Genomic DNA, 23,914 nt, shown 5'->3' with positions numbered 1-23,914 from the left:
TACAAATCGAGTGAGTTTTTTTTCCCATAATCTTATAATCACAAATTCCTAATTTAAATATTTTATCAAATTTATTAATTTAAGCAAAAATTTAAATTTACACAAAAAAAAAATGCTTCTAAAATAAATTTTTGTGTCAACCACTATTGACACACTAACTCAAATTAAATTATCTACATTATACCTACTCCCTGTGCTTTATGTCACGATGCACACTTATTCATCATCACTCATCATGATCTAATACGAGTTTATTTCAAATTCATTCAACAGAAATGAATTGTTATCATGTAACAAACCACGAAATAAAATGTATATGTAGAAAACATAGATGTTAGGTATAGGAGCCCATAAAATCTTGTGACAAATAATAAATAATTTTAGCATTTTTTTTTGTGTAATAAAATGACAAAAAGAAGAGGAGAAACATGAAAAAGTAAATGAAGTCTATACAATAAATTTAATTCATATTTGTACCCTATTGTGCAATTTTCATACATACTTGTATAAAAAAATACGACTTTAGTTTTCTTGTATATTTGATTTTATTTGGTGGAAAACAATCCAAGTTATGTCAATCAGCCGATATTGTTTGACTTAATAAGAATTTGATATCGATATTTTTGCAAATCGAATTTGAAATTTATAATCGTTACAAGGTCAAATCAATTATTTTAGTAAAAAACTGAAAATTTGGAAAAAAAAATGTCACAAAAGCTTTTATTTATAATTCATAGATGGCACTCGTCTGTTTATTCGTGATTATCGTAATGATAATACTGTCTATCGACTGCTATATTAATAGTTGTTAAAGTATTATTGAAATATGCAATCAACATTTCTTAAAATTATGTCAAAATGTTGTCAAAACTGTCAATGAAAATTTATAATTGAATTCTAGAGAGATTTTAAAATATAAAATATTATTCAATTCATCCATCATAAGCAAGTATATAAATTAAAATTATAATCAATAAATTCTATTTTTCGAATGGGCAAAAATGTTTGAACAATCATCATAGGGGCCAAGGACTGTGAGTGGGACTGTGAATGTACCTCTTTCAAGGTGGCACTGTAGTTTTTTTAGAATAAAATAATACCTTGCAACATAATACCTACATATGCATACATTCATACATATCTATATATGTGTGTATTTAAAAGAAACTACAAATTGCTTTACAAAATTTATTTTTATCTTATAAGTAAATGAATTCAAAATTTTTGCAATTATATTAAACTTATAAAAAATTTTACATATAGAATCATGCGCCATTATTTCTCCTAATTACATAAATAGTGTTAAAATATTATGAATTTCTTTCTCCATTCATAACTCTAACTAATAATATTTAAATGTTTTAAAATTTATGACTGCCATTGCACAAATTTTATTTAAAACAATCATCTTTAAAATTATTGCTTGAGAGGCTTCTTTATAAATGCACAAATGACATTTCTTTGTCATCTGTAGATATTCAAATTATACGCCCCATAAAATTTACAGTTTAATTTTATGCGGTTTTCGGTTTACAGAATCGCAAATATGGATTAAAGTAGGATAACTTTAAATTCAATATTAAAAATATTTTATAAATTTTATAATATCTATGAGTTATCCCATAGTTAACTACATCAATTTTATCTATTGTCATGTTTTAAAACAATTCAGTAATGATGAAAGATGAGAAACAAACTCAAAAAAAAAAAAAAAATTGAAAGTTTAAAGAAAAATTTTAATGATGAAAAAGAAATCGCATATAATTTATAGTTGGGATCGCTATTAATAAAAGAATTTATATCTAGCGATAAAAGATGAAATTATAGAAAAATATGCATAATAAAGCTATTTAGCACCTAACATGTAATATTACGTGAAAATCAACAACTTATAGTTACTTGGGTACCTGAGAAACATAAAAAAAAAATTTCATATAATAATGATGATGGATGCAAGTAGATTAGTTTCATAATTTTCTCTCATACACATACCTTGTTTTTTGACATCTTACCTGCATGCAAATAAAAAAAGGAGATTACAAAATTTTACATGATATTTACAAAATGCTTACAAATTTTTTGTTTTAGCATAAATTTCAAATTATTATTTAAAATTGGGTAAAATAAAGTGCGACATTTTATCAGGCTCATTAATCTATATAATAAAATTAATTTTAAATTTGTATTAAGAAATTTACATGTAATCTTAGTAAAATCTTAAAAATCTCATAAAAATCTCAACATTTTAGAAGCTCACTGATGTAATTTAATAAAATCTTTTGATTAGGTCATTAAAACTACTTAAAACTTTAATTTCTGTTAAAACAATATTAAGTAATTTGAGGAAAATTACAACATATATATACCTAATACGTCAAAGTTTTTATTGACAAATAGTTTTGACATTGAATTGAAAGTTTGAAAGAATATTTAAGTAATGTAATCTGAAGAGAGAGAGAGTACTTCTTTCTTGAGAAATGTTGTTAAATTGTGGGAAATTTCCCATTTTGTGGGAATTTTAAAGCCTTAAAGGGAAAAAACCCAAAAATCGTGGGAAATTTCATTGATAACGTTTCATTAATTGATTAACATACTATTTTTTTTAAATTTTAAATCTTTTCTTTATGACCAAATGCATTTTGATAATAAAAAGTCTTTTTCACTTGATCGAAAATAAAAAGTCCTTTTATTTATTTTGAAGCTCTTAAACTTATATAATATTATTTACCTGTTATCATTATTAAGTTATGCAATTGGAAAAATTATTATATACGTACATACGTATTTTATTTAAGTACAGTCTTAAATTTCTTAATGGGAAATTATATGGGAAGAATAGGGTTTTGGAAAGGAAAAAATGAAAATTTTTAAACTAACGGTGGTAAATTGAGCAAGAAAGAATTGACAACACTACTCGGGAGTCAGGAACCAGAACAAAACTATTAAATTACATGTGCTTCTTGTAATGTATTACAGTACACAAAATACAAACTTGCAAAATTTTGTTGTATAAATCTGCATCTCTCTTTCTTTTCTCTTTCTCTCTCTCTCCTTTACGTCAATATTTTGTAAACATATAATATTATTTTCAATTCAGAATCTCTTAATAAAATTCAATTTAAATGATAATATAAAAAATAATATTCAATTATGTATTTTTATTTTCAATTTATTTGCTTTGACAGAACGTGATTAAAACTTTAATAAATTTTGACAATTAACATTGACAAATTATTAGATTAATTGTTTCACTTTAATGTTAACAAAATCGTGAGCCAATTTGTACTTTGAAATACAAAAATTCTTTAATGATTATAAAAATATTAAGTAATTTCTTAAGAAATAATTATAAATTTTATAAAATTAATCAGCAAATATTTCAATTAACATGAAAAAAATAAATATTTTGTTTTAAATTACAATTAATTAAATTTTAAATCCAGATATTCGCATAGGTTTTCATTGCATTTATTTACAATAAATCATAATTTCTTCGTAATTAGCTGATTTGTAAATGGCATTATGTCTTAAAATTCCTGAAAAAAAAAACTGTAATTTCTATATAATTATTAAATAATATTTTTTGTATTCTGTTTAACCATAAAAGAAATAATTATTAAATTTCAGTAGCTCACAATCATCTTCCTAAAACACCTGTTCATTATTCACAAAATAATGTCATATTTTTAAAATATGGCAATTAAAATCCATTTTTAAGCTTTAAAAAAAAATTAGTGTCTGCGATTAAAGCCATTATATTAAAAATTCTTTATATGGTTTGTACGCTGGATCTTATTAAAATAACATTAAATCCCACACTCAAAATCGTTTATATTAGCTTAAAAATTCATCTATATAAATTTACATATATGGGCAACCATAATTGAAATTATAATAATAATCGGCTGGCTACTTTATAATTAATTTGTTATTTCAAAATATTTATTTATATATAATAAATTATATGACTTAAAATGGAAGTTTCACACACCTACTATAATGTCTTACTATACTCTTATTATATAATAATATGTTAACGGTAAGATATGGAAAATGATGTGAATAACTTCTCCGGTATTTTTTATAGCTTTATATAAATTATTTTGTGATGATTGGGATTAGAATTTATTGAATTATGGCAATTTGTTAAATTTTTTTTTTTTGTACATTATGGTGTTTTAAGGGATGTATACAATTTTCTTCCAATTTTTAATAAATTCTTTGTAGTCAAATGCAATTAATGAAACTATAAGACAGAAATTGTGTTTGATAATATTTTCCGAATTTAAACCGCAGGGGCAGAAATGGTAAGGTAGTACCAATCAATTTGTATGGACTAACTTTCCAATTCTGCTAATACGAAATTCGTTTCACGAAAATTTGAAATTACATAGTATAGGGCCACACACCAGATAAATGACGTAAATGCTGGAAACAAACAGCAAAATTAAGAAAAAAATTTTTTTCTCGAGTAGCTCAGAGAAATCGACCTACTGTTTTCTAGGAGTTGCTGTTCCAATTGATTTAAATTTTTAATCAATCTGTTGTTATTACAGCTAAGATCTTTTCAAAATGACTTAAATGGGATGATGAAAGTTTTTATTTGAATTGTAATGTACATAGCTAATGTATTCCATTCAAATTATATTCAATTCGGTTTATTACATTCCTATTTAATTAATGACTTTCAAGTATTATAATTGAATTACATTTATTTAATTGCATTTAAAATGACAATTCGCATTTATAATGTTATATACTATTGACAAGTATAATTTATTATACAATTAATAAATTAATAATTATATTATAAATAATTTTTTCGCTTAATAATCCTTCTTCAACAACATTACAAATATTTCAATATTTTATATATTTTATATAAATTATTTTAATATTATTTAAACACACGCTATACATATTATGTAAAAATTATAATAGTTTTAATAATCATTTTATTTAAATATTTATTACTTAAATATTAAATAAATATTATATTTTATTTCTACATTTATAACAATTTTATTAATTTATAAAATTCAACAATGACAATCTTGTTATTAGAAGAACAAAAAAAAAAAAAACAATAATCACAAAACTGGTTTAAATTATGACTTTTAATTTATACGTGATATACACAGTTTAAATACACACATCCACGCATTGTTTTATGTATAGAGATTGTTCTCGAGAATAAACTTTTATACAAAAATTATAATAAATAAAACATTTAATTTATATAAGAAAATAAACATAATATTGTTGGTGCTTTTAGAGATCAAAGGTTCTTAGAAAGTTGTTATTATAAAAATAAATACCGTATTTGTGTGTTTGTAATATAAAAGAAACGCAAATATATACTTGAATTTATTTTAAAGGACAAACTTTAGTTTAAAGTCTATTTTGAGAATTTTTTAATTATTATTAATGATATACGAATTTTTTTTTTTTAATAATAAATTCAAGATGTTTAAGTAGAAGTGAAGTGATAAGCATTTTTAAACATTTAAAAGAAGATAGCGAAGTTTGGGATTGTTTACTTTGATTTGACAAAATCGTTTGACTTGGTTGACAGAAAAATTTTATTAAGAGTCCTATACAATATGGATGTTAAAGGAACAGCACATAACTGCTTTGCAGATTGTACTTCAGAAATAAATTTCTTAAAATAATGAAGGGGAAAGTGACGAACAAAAAATAAATTACGGGGTCGGAAGGAAAACTATGAAAGTTTCCTTGATTTAACTCTATTCTTATGCTGGCTAAATGAAATAGCCAGTCTAGACATTAATGAGAAAATATTTATGTATGCATGAGAGAGTTTTTAATATAATGAAAAGCAAAATAAATTCTAACAATCAAATCTTGTGAAAACAAAATTTATGTCACTTTGTAATTATAGTAATGAAACAGTGACCATTTAATTTAATGGAGCTTTAATAAAACAAGTGATTAGCTACAACTACTTTGGACTAACTGATAATCTGAGTAATTGATAGTGAATTAAATTGGTACATGCTGATTAAGTATTAAAAAACATCGAAAAATAGCAGAGTGCTTATGGACTGGAACATATGTACAAACATGAAATTAACAAAGAAGAATGCTACACCATTTACGGGAACCATATAACGTAGACTCTCTATACACGTGTAAATAATTCTATAGTGTATAACAATTCCAAATTGCGAAGAGTATGCAGTTACACATGCAACATATTTTTGATTTTTTTTTCTTATAAGAATAATTACTGAAATTATATTAGGCACGTGCTAATTGAATATAAACCCTAAATTTTACCAAAAATGTTTGGGTACATAACAATTTTCATGCAATTTATGGCTTTACAGGCGCATAACATTTTGATTTCAAAATTTTACTTTATATTTTGTATACGAGTAACAATAATAATTAAACAATATTGATTTTTTTAAATATTTTAAAATAATATAAGTTAAATGTGACCAGAATAAAATATAACATTAACTTTCATTAAATAAGTCTATAATGTATAGTATATAAAATTTAATTATATGTGATGTATAACAATAAAATCAATTTCACATAATTATTTAAAAATTCCAAACGCATTTCATAACTAAAAAAAACAATTCGTATAACTAAATAAAAATAAGAAGAAAAAAATGCGACAATTTTTTTTTTATAACAAAATCTTGTTTATATACTCGTAGTTGGAATATTAAAATTCATGAAAGATGATTGATACATGATAAAAAATTTAATTAGATGATTTCTATAAATAACTGCCATATCAAATACAATTTCTTATTTTTTATGTCCATTTGAATTTCTTAATTTTTTTCTTATTTTTCGTAATTCTTATAGGTTACATTAAACTTAAAAATTTATGATATGGCAACGATGCAGACTAAATAATGAAATCTTTCATATTTTTGTTAAAATTTAGATTTCACATATTTTTGCCATTTATTTGTGCTATACATTCAGGATATTTATTTGTGCTACATACATAAAAATTTCTTATATAACAGTTAAATTTCTTATATAACAGTTAAGTTTGCTAATTTTCAAAATCCTAGAAGAGTTGCAAGTGCATAATACATATATTATTATTATACTATCCAATGGACGCTATACTGTTGTATTCTAAACTGCATATGATCAGATCAAATTAATCCTATATAAATAGATAAATATGTGATTAAATTTATTACTTAATTAATTATTTTATAATTTGATTTCACATTTTATGATTTCTCACGTATGCAATCATTTTTACTCTAACATTGTGCCCGTATATTTTTTTTCATGTATAGACTTTACATTTACCTTGTACATTTCATTTCTTTAACTCTGAATTCAAATCAGGAGAAAAGAGTATAAGAGAGAAAATCAACATAATAAATGCCATCTTGTGAGAATCTTATTTTAGTTAATTGTGACAACCAAATTGCTCTTTACTTTAATTTTAAAAAATTTCTCAAAAATTTATTGCAAAAATGAGAGCGTAATAAATAATGTCAACTGTCAAGATTTTGATGTTTCGAATGTCAAAAATTTATATGTACTACTCATTTTATGTTTATGAGTTTTCTTTCCACGAATTTGTCTTTTTTTTTTTTAATTTCTAATTTAGTTTAGTGATTTTTTCAATAATTTTTCCCCACCATATATACGAGTATACACCATAATATTTTGTGATATACAAATTTAATTTGTATTTAATTAATTTGTATGATGTCCGTGTCGTGTCACCTGCTCTTCACATGAAAAATTTAATTGATTAAATTTCATTTGAAATTTGTTTAACTAAAAAAAAAAAAATCCGGCATTTTTATAAAATTTACCATAAAAATTATGTAGGTATTCCAATATTAAATATAAAAAAAAAGCAACAAAAAATTAACACAAAAACAACATAATTAAAATTCGGTCAATCGCAAGTCAAAAACTAATATTTTACTCAACAAATAACACATAACAACCAAATATAATTCGTGGTTAAAGAAAGAAAACAATTAAATAATTTTAGCAACCAAAACATCTTCATTTTTATGAGAAGCTATATACTAGCTAATAGTGAAACGAAAAAGAAAGTTATAAATTGCACAGATTCAATAATTTGTACAGAAGTTGTTGCTTGTATATATTGAAATTTATCAAAACTTTTAATCTAGCGTGATTTGAATAAAAAAATAAAAAAGCAGATAGGTAAACTTAAATTTTCACATTAATTTTCCATTAATGATTAAGATAAATTAAAAGTTTTTCACTCTTAATTTTATTTTTCATTTTAATTTTTATATTTTGTGTTCAACTATCTACATCTTTGTATGTATATATAGATACTGTACTATTATATTAAAGAATGTATGGCTCATAATGCACAGTTAACCCAGATAATCAATTTTATCTTCTCATATAAATTAAAAACAAAAAGAATATAAAAGAAAAATAATAATAATAATGAATATGGTGCAATTTTGTGGTGCATGTTTTAAAATTCATTTAACTCATAACACAATTAACATAAATTATAAATTATAATTATTAATAAAAAAAGAAAAAATTATTATTCCCTAAACTAATGTTGAACACCAAAGTTTGCATGCCAAGTTTGCCTTTCTTTGCTAAGTATGCTCCAAAAATAATTTAAAATTAATAAAAAGTTTTGAATTTTTTCCTAAATATTGCATTCTCTTCTCTTACTATAGTAGGTACAACAAGAAATAGGTAACACTAATTAACTAAACTGTCGAACACTGTAATAAATAAAAATTTAACATTTAACATAACATTATAAACTTTCCATTATGTTAACATTGTATTACGTGCAGTATATTTTAGAAATTACATACAACGGGGGAATATTACATGACCCTTTAACATTTTAATAATATATTTTAAAATTTCTAATATTTTATTTATAAAAATTTAGAAGATAAATAATAATTTAAGTTTTGAGCGTCACAATATTACTAAGTCTAATGACATATTCATTTTATTTTTGCCAAATTTTTTTAGTTCAGGCTGTCAGGCACGTATAACAGTGTCAGGTTGAGCTATTTTTGTCCCTCAAGAATATATTTTTTTATAATTTTTTAATAAAGCGTTCAATTAAAGTTCTATAACACATTATTGGCATTTAAGGCTCTTAATAAAATAAGATTTTTCACTGCATCCTTCGTTTTAAGAAAATGTTAGCTTTTTTTACAGTTTAGATAATAAAATTCTCCAAAATCCCCCAAATATTGGACCAATTTTAAAATGTTTTATGTAGACTGAGTAGGGTTTAAATAAAATTTTTCATTTTTTAGATAAAATGACATTTTTATAGTCAGATTCGAATAGGTTTGCCGCTATATATCTACAAATCGAGTGAAAAGTTGATTATCGAATAAAAGGGTTTCATGGTTAAATAATCCGATTTTCGACTTAAAAAATTTTGGAAATTCTCCATTATTGACTTTATTATTTTATTGGATGATTAATCTAATTTGAAAGTATTGCTGAAACTTTAAAAACATTTTTTACACAGAATGTAAATTTCATTAATTTTCAGTATCTCTCAATTTTAAAAAGAACAGCAATGTGCTGAAATCATTGTGAGAATATAATATTACGAAAAAAATTTCAAATATATGATGTTAATTGTTTGAACTCGCGTTGAACTCAACACTATTAACGTCAACAACATTATATTCAACATACTATTGAACAATATAACAGAAGTAAAGAGTAGTAAGAGTAACACAATATAAAGCATTAATTTAAAAGAATAATAAGAACAAAAAAAAAAATTTTATGTCAACAGTGGACAAAAATGTCATTACAAATCTCACACCTTGACATTTTTATTACAAAAATATTGTTGACATTTTTTATTTTTTTTTTTTTTCAAAATTATTGTTTCAAATATGAATTTTTAATTTACACTCGTACTCTTGTGTGTGTTTATTTCAAAATTAATAAATATTGTTATGTATGAATGGCACTCAAAATTACATTTTAACAAAAATACAACAAATAATATGCACGTACATATGTATGCATGTATATTTGAATTCCAAATCGTCACCTATTGTAGATTACTTATTAAAAATTAGTAACATAATGTAAATGTTAAGGTATTGAACAATGAATGAGCCCATTACAAAAATAAATATGCATTCAGACAGAATTTTTGTTATGCAAATTTTACAACATAATTACAACGTGTGCTCTTTTTTTTATTTTTTCAAAGATGATTAGAAAATATATTTAAATAAAATTTAAAAATTGAGCTGAAAAACAAAACAAAAAAAAATGTTTTCATTTTGCATGATTCATGAATATTTGTAAGATTTTGTTGGAATTGAAAAGTGTTAAGAAATACGCGCGATAATATTTTTTTTTTGAAATATGTGAAAGCTTTATGACTTTTTTTTTTATAGTTTTACAAAATTGTAATATGGGCACGAATATTTTATATTGTTTTTTTTTTTTTGCTCTAACGAATTTTAGCAATTTTTATGAATGAAATATTTTCACTTATTTTAATATTTTTTGTCTATTGAAAATTTATTTACCGTGTACTCCAATTTTACATTTAAAGAAAATCGAATTGAGACTAAATTAATATTGATTATTGGTTAGTTTGTTTCTTTACTATTGATTTAAGAATACTTTGAAGGATCGATAGTGATTTTACTAGTACCCGGATTTCAATAATTATTTTTATGAATTTCAAAAGAATTCCAGAAATTTAATGAGTCTTAAGCAGAATTTTACTGTATTGAAAATCTCTTTATCTTATCTGCATATTGACGTTTGATAATTTTCATATGTTCTATCAAAAAGTATAATTAAAAATGAACAACTTAGTTGAAGTCTAAAAATGTTTACTGTTGCAAAAACCACAATAAATTAAAATAGCAATTAATGTTATTTCTTAAAATGTTCCAATTACTTGTACTCGTAACTCTTAGGGATTTAAAATTTTCGCCTTTATCTGATTATGTAAGTTTATTTCGGAAACTGTCACTGTTACTGTTATACTTGAGTATATGCGTGCACATTTCTTTATAAATTAGTCTTTATTAATTTCTATATACCCATATTCTAGTATTTACATCTAAATATGATTACAAATTTAATTTGACCTTTTTATTATCCTATTTACTCCTGCGTTCATTTCATTTGAATATTTTACCTCATAGTAATTCAATTTTAAAAAACAAGTCATTAACAAAAAGAATTTTCAATCGAAAAATTTACTAAAATCATTAAAAATAATTATTAATTCAAACTATTTTTATTTTTTATTACTATAAAATTTTAATATTTTAATTCGTTTGATTAAAAATTATGGTATGGCAATCATATACGCTGTTAAGATGGTAATCATTTTTAATGTTTATATATCGTATACAAGAATTTTTTCCCCACTATACAATTCCAACATATTATAATTCAAATGATATTATTTTTTTCTCAATTTACAATAACCAAAAAGGAAATTCTCTTAAAAATTCTCAATAATATTTTTTAATCTCATAAAATCTGGTAAATTAAATTCTTCACCAATTTAACATTAAATACATTTTTATTATCGTATATATACGCTCAAATTATACGCTCTCTTGCATTTACACTTGTATTCTTTATTAAATATTTTTTAATGAACTATGAAATCTGCTGCTTGTGTACAATATCTGCATAAATCCAATAAATTCCTTAAGCATAATGTACAGAGAATTAAATTTCATACAAATCGGCAGGTAGTTATTACAATTAGAATGCAATATTTTTTTTTTTATTTGAACAATTCATAAAATATTCTAGTTAATTCCAAAACAAAAATTAACATTTCGTTATAATCCACTTTAATCTTAATAATTACATACATACAATATAAAACTAGTTTAAGGCTATTATTATAAATATGTAAAAAAATCTTCTATATTATAGTCTCATTAGTGTTTATAAAATTTAGCATAAGATTTTAGAAAAAGAATAAATAAAATATTAAATAAGAAGAGAAAAAATCTCAATACCATAATTTCTCATTGGAAAATAACAAAAAAAAAAAAACATTAAACAGGTTTGACCTGTAATTTGAAACAGAATGTTGAATTTTTTTTCTTTTCCTTTAAAAACATATATAAAACATAGGTAATAACCGTATAATATAATTATGCATACAGAATGCATGTAATGTTAGTGAATATACACGTATATGCAGCGAATTCTATACTACGGTATTATTAATTTTGCAAAAATCAAGTGAATAAAATTTACAAACAAAAATAGATTACGAAAAAAAAATTTTTTATTTTTTGAAAATATTTTGTATACCTATTTTTTTTTTTTTACTATTTTGATTTTATCTCTACATGGTACAGGTACAAATTAAATTTTAATAAACAAGTAATAAAATTTCTTACGATACGTTTGTAATTCTGTTGATAAGTTGCTATCTATATACATGTGTGTAATAGTGTGCTGTCATGTATTGGTCATAAACTTGTACTTTATTTTAAATAACCTTGAATCCTTGTACTCATACTATTGGAACGCAGCTATATTAAAATTAAGACAAATTGTTTGTTTGTTTAATAATCGTAAATTTTTAATTTTGATTAAAATTATGAATTTTCTTATAGAAAGGAACGCAGCAATTTAATTGAAATTATTTAGTAACTTAGACAATTCAATAGAGTCAGCATTTTTAAATTATAAAATTATAGGAAATTAATTTGGATTCAATAACAATTACAATTTAATAATTATAAAATTGAGGCTTAATTTGCATACCCACCTTTACATATACCTTATATAAGTAAATATGGAAAACAAGATTTAATTTCATAACTTTGCTACTTTGTCAAAAAATATTTTCATTCATTATTAAGAATCTTAAAATATTTGCTTTATAGTAAGAGAAATTTATTAAAAAATTTAGCGACACTTTTATTTTTATCCAATTTTTATATTTCTTATTAATTTTGCACTCCAAATCTTCGTCCTATTATACCACAAAATCAAACTTTTAAAAAATCTAAACTATCACAAAGTCTAATGTTTATCTTTCCTCCTTATTTTTTCTTATTTTTTTTTTAATTTATGTATTTTGCTTTAAAAACTTTTCAGCAGTGTTTTTTTCCCTCTTAAGAATCGAAAAAATAAAAAAAATTACAAAATTTATTTTAGTATTTATTTTGTATATACCTGTTGTATTTACTATCAAATTACAAAATACCCGCTAGTCTTAGACGATCTTGCTCCAAGAGGTTTTTCTTACATTCTTCCTGTATCAATACAGAATTAAGAAAAAAATAAGCAGCAGCTGCAATTAAATTCTTACTAAAAAAATTTACATAAAACCACATTCACACAAATCAAAAAATTATAGAGAAAAAATAAACAAAAAAATACAACCACAAATTTAGCTTTAAAAATCACAACAATTGACACAACACAAATTGTTGTACTCGTATATATGTACATGCATGCAAGTTACTTTTTTCTAAAATCTATTTTTTTTTATTTCCAATTTACCACTCTTTTTTAATGTTGTTTTATTTTTTGTTGTTTTTTTATTATTTTTATTCCCAACAAGTTTTCCTTTTTATTTTTGTTGATTGCATAAATGTTGCAATAAAAATGAAACATAATGCTTTTTAATGCTTTCATACAATTTTATTGCAATATTCAATATTATCAAGTGTGTGTGTGTGTATATGTGCAATTTGTATAGTTAATTTTATGTTTGAATATTAGCAGCATTTGTTTATTTGTGTGTTATTCTATTAAGTGTAAAAAAAAAAAAATTTTAAAAGAATAAAAAAAAAATTTTTCTAAAAAAATAAAAATTTTTTTTTAAATTTTAAAAGCTTCTTGCTTCTATAATATTTTTATTAGAAACTATTGCAGCTATAATGCATTCTACTATCTTATATGTAGGCTATGGTATGCATGTGAAAATCATAAAAAATACAAACATAATTACATACTTATGGAAAACGAGTTCAAACAGAATTGCGAAAAAAATGTGTTTATAATTTTTCATAGAGTCTCATGTGGAATTTTTTTATATATACGAAATTATTTATGTGAAAATTTTGAGAGAAAAATCAAATGAAATGTTGCTCAATAAAAATGTTATGAGCTTATTTGTTTATCTGTTCGGATGAGAAGAGAAGAATTAATTACAGTGACGATATTTTAATTTTTAATGTTAATTAATGGTAATACTGTGATGTTCTTTTAAAATATATGTATAATGTGGTAGAATTTCTCATATTCTAAAATTTTAATTTTCCAAAAATTTTAGAAATATATGTACCATATACGCAATAAGAATAATATTTGCATGACGTTTTCATGTATATTAAATCGGATTAGTTAAAAATATAATGCGTATGAGCTTCTCCATTCCATTAAATTTAAGACTAATAATACGCATTTAGGAAGCACATCTACGCATCACAAATTTATAATCAATTTTTATATATAAAATTTAAAATCTTCTAATAAAATTTGTATTTAATTTGTTGTTTACATTCTAACAAGTTTTCAGCCGTATTTCTTTGAAATTTTTAAATTAATGATAAATGTTAATATACTCGTATATTCAATTAATAAAAAAAAACTTCATTTCAAAAGCAACAAATTATATAAAAATGTTATATTCAAGGTTATATAATTGAATTATAAAAAAAAAACAGGTTTTTGATATAATCTTCAACTTCACTTTAAGTAAATAAGTAAATATTTTTATTTATCAAAAAAATATTTTTGTTATTCAATATATTTTTGCATTTATTATTCATTAGATTAGTGTGTTATTAATCCATTTTGTGTTATTATTCAAATATCACGCGCAAATTAATTTCCCACGCAAGCTAGGTTTACATTTTATAATTCGAGCGTACTCTTTAACAATGATAAATTCGGTATTATTGTAAAGGTGCTTTAATTTATAACTGTTATCTACATACCGTTATTGTAAATTTACATTTTTAAAATCATTAATTTTTTGCCCAATTGCTTTCTACTTTTTCAATTTTGTTGTTGTATGCAACATTTTTCTACATAAATGAGCCTGTTCTAATCCTGAAAGTATGCAACTTTTGAAAGAAGTTATTTTTACTGTGAAACTTTTTTTTAGCGAAATAATAATGCATATTGATAGGATAGAATTTAGGGCAAATTGTAATAATTTTATAAAGCGAATTAGAATGAAATAGTCTGCAATAGTACCTTTAATAATATAGTACTAAATACAGTGCAATATTATTCGAGAATAAATTAATTTTGAGAAATATTTAAAAACTTGAATCTAGTATATATTAAAAATATCGCCCGAAAGTGTGCAATATTTTTTAATTAATTAAAATCTATTTCATTTTTTCAGTGAAACATGGGAAAGAGAAAATATTGTTGAAAATGATAATGGTACAATAACATTCAGTATGAAAAAAACTTTTGTTTTCCGTGAGGATTTATCAAATGGCCTTGAAGATGATGTTGTAATTGTTCCAAATATTCCAATGTTAAGTGCAACATCCCAAAGTAAAAATGCTGCTAGGTAACTTTTTTTTTATCAATATTCAAATTTTACTCAATTGATATTTTATTTAATATTTATTTAAATTTTTATTTTAAGATTCTTAAGATTAGCTATGGCTAGTATTATGGATATTTTAAAAATAAAACCATTTGTTGAAGTTTCTGTTGGACAATTATTATGGGGTTATGAAGATCCATTATTAAAATTAGCAAAAGATGTTGTACCAAAAGAACAAAAATTACCATATGAAGAATTTGGTCTTATGTATGGTAAAAATGGTACTTCAAAGGTAAAAAAAAAAAAAAACGAAAATAATTATTATTCTTAAAGCAAGAAATAAATTTTTTTTATAAAATATTTTAGGATCGTGTAACAATATTTTCTGGTACACAAGATATTACAAAATATGGTTTAATCGATAGATTTAATGGTAAAACACATTTACCACATTGGTTAACTGAAGAATGTAATCGTTTAAATGGTTCAGATGGTTCAATTTTCCCACCACATATGACTACCGATACAAAATTACATGTTTATGATAAAGATTTATGTAGACTTTTACCATTGGTATTCGAAAAAGAAATTATAACTAAAAATGGTGTTAAAGGTTATAGATTTACACCACCAGAAAATGTATTCGATGATGTTGAAAGTAATATGGAAAATTCATGTTTCTGTCCAGCTGGACCGCCATCATGTGCACCAAAAGGATTATTTAATGTTTCATTATGCCAATATGGTAATTTAGAAAAAAAATTATTAATTTTTTTTTACAAATATTAATAATAATCTATTTTTTTTTTTTTAGACTCACCAATTATGTTAAGTTTTCCACATTTCTATCTTGCCGATGATACATTTAGAACAGCTGTTGAAGGTATTTCACCACCTGAAAAAGAAAAACATCAATTTTATCTGGATGTACAACCGGTAAGAAGCTATACATTTTTAATAATGTATAATGAATTTAAAATCATTAATTTAATACCTAGTCAAGAAAAAAAGCGCTATTAAACAAAGTGATGAGCAATCAAATCAGACGATCTTACAATAAGAATTTAATAAAAGAAAGCTTTTATATATTAGGTGCTAAATTTTATATTATCACGTGTTGATTTTAAATAAAACGTGCGTACCGAGAAGTTGTATGTGCTATTATCATAGATCTGTCATATCAAATAGTTTAGTTATACAATTTTTATTTATTAACTTATATATACTTATGCAAAGATCAACAAAAAGCATAATATATAATTGTCAACAAATAAAATAAGAAAAATTTTTAAAATAACATGAATTTAATATTTCTGACAATTTAACTGATAATATTTATTGTTATGAATTGAATGGAAATTAAAAAAATTCGTGACTTTTCAAGTCAGCTTTTTATTGTTATTTGTGTATCATATGCAAATTTTTTAAATAATTCTAATAATATTCACATTCTTGGGGATTTTAATTCTAAAATGAATCTACTGATTTAATTATAATTTAATTTTCACTTTTGTTTTCATTTTAAAATTAATTTAAAAGAAAGGTGAACATATTTAATAAATTTAGAGTATAAAAATTAAAATTCGGAAAATGAATGCAATTGAATTTTACAATTGAAATAATCTAATGCATATTAAATTTAGTTTTAATTTAAATCTTAAATTTAATAAAAAAATCAATTTTTTTCTATTATAGGATATGGGAACAACATTAAGTGCACGTGTTGGTGTTCAAATTAATTTGGCTGTATCACAAGTTGTTGATATTAAACAAGTTGCAAATTTCCCAGATATTGTATTTCCAATTATGTGGTTTAGTGAAGGTATTGATGGATTACCAGATGAAGTGACAAATTTAATGAATTTAGCTGCAAATATACCACCAAAAGCACGTATTGGTTTAATGATCGGTCTATTTGTATTAGGTGGTCTTTTATTAATGATTGCTGTATTCTGTTTAATAAGAAGTTCACATAGGCAAAGTACATTACATTTAGAAGGTTCAAATTATTTAGCAACAGCACAAGTAGATTTGGCTAAAAAGAAAGCAAAAGAAAATAAACAATAAGATGTTTTTTTTTTTTTTTGTTTTTAGGGAAAAAAATTATACAAATTAATTATACACAATATGCAATATGAAAAAAAAAAATATAAAAAGTAAATTATGAGAAAAGTAAAACATAAAAATTTTATATTAAATTTTAAGAAATTTAAAAAAGAAACAAAAAAACATGTAGAAATATGGAATTATTTACCTATTAACTTAATTAATTTCACTTGAAATTCCAATTATTTTATAGATCTTTTAAAATTTATTAAATAATTCTGTTTAAATTAAAAATGACAATTATTGTCAAAATTTTCACTCATTACAAAAATCAAATGTGACAAATGCTTTTAAGATTTAAACTCAAAATAGACATTATTTTTAATTTGTGATTCTCTATTTCAATTTCGAGTATCAAAACATTATTTATAAAATAAACAATTACGTATACTCTCATTTTAAATCTCACCATTCCTGTAACTCTTTTTTAACATAATAATTTAATTATTAATTCAACTTATTCTCCTTAAATAAAATTTCGTTCTCTTCTCTTATTCTACTCTTTTGATACAAAGAATAATTTTCGAATATTCGAATTTTAATTAAGTTAAAAGGGAAATTTTTCAACAATTTGTATTGTAAAATTGTATAAAAATAAATAAATAAAAAAATTTAGTTTATTCCAAAATTAAATTATAAATAAATAAAAAAAAAATAATAATAAATTTAAAATTTATTGTTAAAACACAATATAAAAACTCAAATATTACCTTAAATTTTTTTTTTCTATTAAAATCTATACTATAGAACAACAATAATATTTAAATTTCTATAATTTTATTAAAAAAAAAAGAGCAAAATAGAAGATAAAATGTAAATTTTTAATTTCAATTTCATATTTTTTATATTACCGTCCACTTGTAATATTTTTGTAACGTATAAAATACATAAAAAAATTATTTTTACATTAATGTTATATAAAATAAGATTTTTGATACTTTTTATATAAATAAATAAATTTTCAATATTTATAATTATTATATAAAAGTATAGAGAATATAATTCCAAAAAAAAAAAAATTAAAGTAAAATTAAAAATCGAAAAAAAACAAAAGTATGTTATATTAGAAATTAGTTGATTTAAAAATAATTGTATAATTAAATACGATATTATATAATAATAATTAATTAATAAAGAAAATAAAATAAAACAAAAAATATATATTTACATGTGCAAACAATAAGATCGAAAAAATTTATGAAATATAAAATTTTTTTTTAACTAAGTAAAAGACTCTTAGTCTAACTGTGTGTAGATAGCAGACTTGATTATAGAAAAGTTTGCTTCATCTTTATATACAAACCTTAAAAATAAATTTATATTATAAAATAAAATATAAAATTCAAAATTATAAATATAAATCAATTTATAAGCCATTAATAATTATTTCAAAAAGTTTAATGATCTTAAAATCAAATAATGAATCCGTAGTGGTGTATATCAATATTGTATTGTAATATTGTCCTTTAATGGATCCAAGAATTAAATTAAAAATTCACATTTTATAAGTAGTATTTAAAAAAATCAAATTATTAATTGAACAGTCACACTAATAGAGGTATTTCAGCCATTCAGTGTGCACATTAACTATCTCTATCGGTTTAAATGCCGCCCAACAAAAGTAAAAGCATACTAATTTCTTTTTTTAAAGGTTTCTTTCTAATCCATGTACCTCTTATCCTGAATAATTCAACTATATCGTATATGTTAAATTAAATAAAATTTTACATACTGCCCGAAGTATAACATTAGAAACATTAATATTTCATAAATTTTAAACAATAATCTGCACTTTATATATATTTGTATATTGTAATTGTATATAATAATTAAATTGTATATTTTATTAATTCTCATATTTATATTATATTATATACAGAAAAAAATTAAAATAGCTATAAAATGGTTGTAAATATTAAAAAAAAAAAAACAAAATAATTTTTTAAAATTTTGTTAGTTAAAATAAATTTTTTTTTTTTCATTTTACTATTATTATTATTATTAAATTAAATTTTTATTAATAATTTTATTATTATTGAAAATATTCTTATATACATATATAAATTCTACTTTTATATAGTTAAATTTAGTTTAGATTTCTAAAAATTATATAATTATTATTGATTATTTACTTTAGGGCGCTCTTAAATATTTTTTAAATTTTGTTTTTTTCTAATTTAACGACTTGTCTTTTTTTATACCTTTTTCTTTTATATATTTCATATATGGTGGAAGCGGTAGGTGTTATAAGTACTTGTTTTTTTTTTCTTAATTACTTTATAGAAATTTTATTAATTTTATTTGAGTCTATTTTTTTTCGAATAGAAATAAATTATTCTGATCCAGTAGAATGAAACAAAAGAAAAAATATTTTTAATTTCATAAAGTTTATTGAGATTTTTTAAAATATGAACTATTTTAATGAGTATGATTACTTTTATGAACATGATTACTTTTATGAGTGCGACTCTACTTTTGTAATAATTATATTTATCAAGATTATTACTGTTGTTGTAAGCATAATTACTTTTATGAATATCATTAATTTTAATGAATATGATTACTTTCAAGAATATAATATTAGTTTAATGAGTATGATTACTTTTAAAGGTACAATTACTTTTATGATTATGATTACTTTTATAACTATAATTACATTTATCATCATGATTGATTATATAATTATGATTACTATTATGAGTACAACTGCTTTTATGATTATGATTATTTTTTTGAAAATAATTATTGCAATATACTCGTATGAGAATGATTCCTTTTTTTTTTTTTGGTTCAGAATTAAATTTTACAAACGATTATTCAAAAATCTCTTATAATTTTATTTTTAAATAAATACTAGATCAAGTCCAAAAGTACTTTAATTTTGTAATCGAAAGAAAAATTTGTATAAACAGAAAGAAAAGTATGGGTAATCGATATATAAATCCAATTTTAAAACTCAAATTAACACACTAAAATACAATAAATATGTAAAAAATTTAATTAAAAATATAATTCCAATTTTTCATTATTTTTGATGAATTCGTTACAATTCGTTACTTTCTATAAATAACGTAATATTAAATATTCTCAATTACTTTCAAAATTTTAAATAATTTTTTAATTACTTTTCTTTCATTTATTTTTGTTTAATTTTACACTAACAGTACCTACACACTATATTTAAAATTAAAGGAAAAATATTAATAAGAAAAAACAAAAAATATCAATTTAAAATAAAAAATTGTTTTAAGTATAATATTATAATATGAGAACTAATGTAATTTATGGAAAAAAAAAAAAATTGTATTTTTTGAAAAGGAATGACAATAAGTTAAAAAATAAAATTTACAAAAATGTCCTTTTGGCGAACAAAAAATTAATTGTATTTAATTAAATTATTTTTTATTGAACTTATACTAATTCATTTGACATTTGAATGAACCCTCCCCATTCGGATATTGTAAAATTAGGGCTATTTTTGAAAATGTAATTTTTAAGGTTAGAACTGCAAAGCTTTGGAAGTTATTTGTTTAATTTATAAAAGAAGCTTTAAAGACTTTGCAGTTTTAAGCTTATGCAGTCCATTTTCAAAAACACCATAATGTAAGCTCGAGTCTACTGGTCTTTACATTATGTTTTTTTTTTGTCAGATTCAGAAAGAGTAGAACAATTCAGACTTAAGCAATAGTAATTATTATGAAAACAACAGAATTAGCGAGCTATATTCAAAGTCTACACATTTTGTACATTTCAGATCCTAAAAATGTAAAATTAGTATTGTATAATTTGTTTATTTAGTCCAACTTCTTTATTTTCAAATAAATTAAGTAATTTTTCGATAATTAACGCAGTTAAAATAATTATGCTTGCATATTACCTGATTAATTTGAAAATAAAGATTTATTAAAAAAATTTCTTAATTATTAAAAGAATTAAAATATTTGCTTAATTTATTGGGTCTAGAAATGATTAATTTTTAATAAATCACCACCTCTAAACCCAATAAATTAATCGAATATAGCAATTATATATCGTAATATGTCGTACGATTGCATTTTTATTATTTCATAATCATTAAAATATTCAAATTCAGAGAACACAATAGTTTTCTATAAATTTTCTATTTGTTTAACTTTTTTTTTTTAGAAATTTAAAATGGTTTTTGCATATTCATTAGTGACGTTTTAATTTTTCTCATAATTTTCCAGTTTCCATTTTAAAAAATAATGTAAAAAATCTTAAAGACCTGTTTTTATTTATTTTATGTAATACAAAATTAGTACTTAAATTTGGATCATTAAACAAAATTAACCTATCTGATCTTTTTGAAAATTAACCTTTTTCTTGTATAATTAATGCAGATTCATTATAAAAATATAAGTAATGCATCAATTATTTTAAATTTGTAACTATAATATTTTTATACCTTTTAAATATTGATCTATATAATGATGTATGTATGTAGGTATAAAGATGAATGACAATGCAGAATATGGTTGAATTCATGTGAGTAGATTTTAAAACTTAATTCTACTTCTGGCAGCGCTATTCTAAAATAGTAAATTAAAGAGCTGAAGAAAACAGATCTATAACAGTTGAGACACAATTGCATAAATTACAATTGATTTTTGAAACTAAACAATGCCTCGAAAAATTTATTTGGAAGAAATGAAATATTAACTTACATTGACTCTTCCATTTTCACTTTATATTTATAATTTTATTATTTGTTATATTTATATAATATTAAATTTTTATTTTATGTCAGTTTCTGATTATTGGTAGCATTAGTTTTCATACTGATCATAAAGGGCGTTCTAAGATCACAGTTTTGCCGCAAACAAGCACTACATTTGCAGATCTAAGTAAGAAACGTGAAAACCAATTGTAACTAATAAACAGTATTGAAAAAATTGCATATTTTTCGAGATTTAAATTAAAATTTACAAAGAATAACTCTGGTATTTACAACCTGTTGTTAATATGATGGAAATTGTGAGCCTATTATTAAAATTATGTGGATTTCCACTCAGGCACTTAAAATGCTATAGCATAAATCTTCAAAATCTGTTATTGCATCGGTTTTGTTAAGAACTAACTATTTTTCTATGCGATTTTTTTTTCAAACTCAAAATACTTTTTATCTTACAGCTCTGTTTTTCAATTTTCATTCCAACTAAAATTTTCATTTTCAATAATTTCTTCTGATTTAATAAAATCACCGAATAGCTACACTTCAAAACTTTTATTGGAACGCGCAAATCTGGTTTTTATTAATTGCATATTTGTTTGTCATTGCATTTGTAAGAAACCGCATTTTACAAATAAAACACTTTCAATAAATAATCACTGCCACAATAAATTTCTATATTATTCAAATTCAAAAATTATTTATTCAAATTTAATTTCACTTGAATAATATCGCGACAATATTATTAATTTAATTTTTGTGTTAATTGTGTATATATATAAAGTAAAAGTTTGCATAATCTTTAAATAAGTCACTGTAATAGAATTATGAAAACATTGACATCTCAAAAAAAAAACAGCGACAACAACAATGAAACCACAATTTGCTTAAAATATTTCATTTAACATTTCTAATAGCAATTTATACCCTACACCTTTGTAATTACTTGAATTAGTCGTCTGCGGTACGAATATGTGTATATACAATATTATTGGTTAGCGTATAATTCTGCGTTGATTTAAACGTGTCCGTCCCTCTATCCGATCGCACGATAACTTAATAACGAATAATACAGTCGACACTAAACTTTCACAAATTGTTTGTTTTCTGCGAGCGGCTTTGTTTCTGCTATTGTAATTGGACCAATTCGGACAACGCGTTCGAGTAGCTGCGGCACAATTCAAAGAGGTTATTTTAAATGTTTTAAAAACTAATAGAAATATTAATATAAAATTTTGTAACAGTGTGCTCAGTTACATTCTACATAAATTTTCTTAAAATTTTAATGGAATGGATGCAAAATTTTTATATTCATATTGTCAAGGTGCAGGGTATAATCCAGTCAATTTATACCGATTCAAACATTCCTATTAGTAAGTTGTCATTTAAACTATTCTCAAAAGTTATAATTAATTCATTTGACTGTACGTATTGCATATACTTACAAACATGAATGATTTTTTAAATTAAAACAAATAAAATGTATGAATTGAAACAAATTCCTGAGTAATAGCTTTAAAAATGTTATCTTTTTTGTTTTTATTAAACTAAAATAAATGAAACCTCATAATTTTTTAGGATTGAAC

The 23,914-nt window shown here is 22.3% G+C and overlaps 1 protein-coding gene across 3 annotated transcripts in view; it reads left to right on the top strand.

Moving 5' to 3' along the window:
- LOC129614652 (scavenger receptor class B member 1-like) overlaps positions 1-18,118 on the top strand; it is a 94,979-nt gene extending 76,861 nt beyond the window's left edge. For 2 of the 3 annotated variants that reach the window (XM_055529382.1, XM_055529383.1), the window contains exons 3-7: positions 15,380-15,553; positions 15,632-15,824; positions 15,899-16,277; positions 16,347-16,468; positions 17,228-18,118. In XM_055529382.1, the coding sequence (XP_055385357.1) occupies positions 15,380-15,553; positions 15,632-15,824; positions 15,899-16,277; positions 16,347-16,468; positions 17,228-17,599 (1,240 nt within the window). In that variant the 3' untranslated portion in view covers positions 17,600-18,118. The remainder of the gene's footprint in view (positions 1-15,379; positions 15,554-15,631; positions 15,825-15,898; positions 16,278-16,346; positions 16,469-17,227) is intronic. The other variant, XM_055529381.1, reaches the window with a different exon arrangement.
- Positions 18,119-23,914: the final 5,796 nt, after the last annotated feature.

The sequence above is a fragment of the Condylostylus longicornis genome, unplaced genomic scaffold (assembly GCF_029603195.1).
Source record: "Condylostylus longicornis isolate FDR11 unplaced genomic scaffold, ASM2960319v2 ptg000114l, whole genome shotgun sequence".
Lineage (NCBI taxonomy): Eukaryota > Metazoa > Arthropoda > Insecta > Diptera > Dolichopodidae > Condylostylus > Condylostylus longicornis.
The sequence above is the reverse complement of the archived record's forward strand: the minus strand, read 5'-3'. Positions and strand labels throughout refer to the sequence as shown.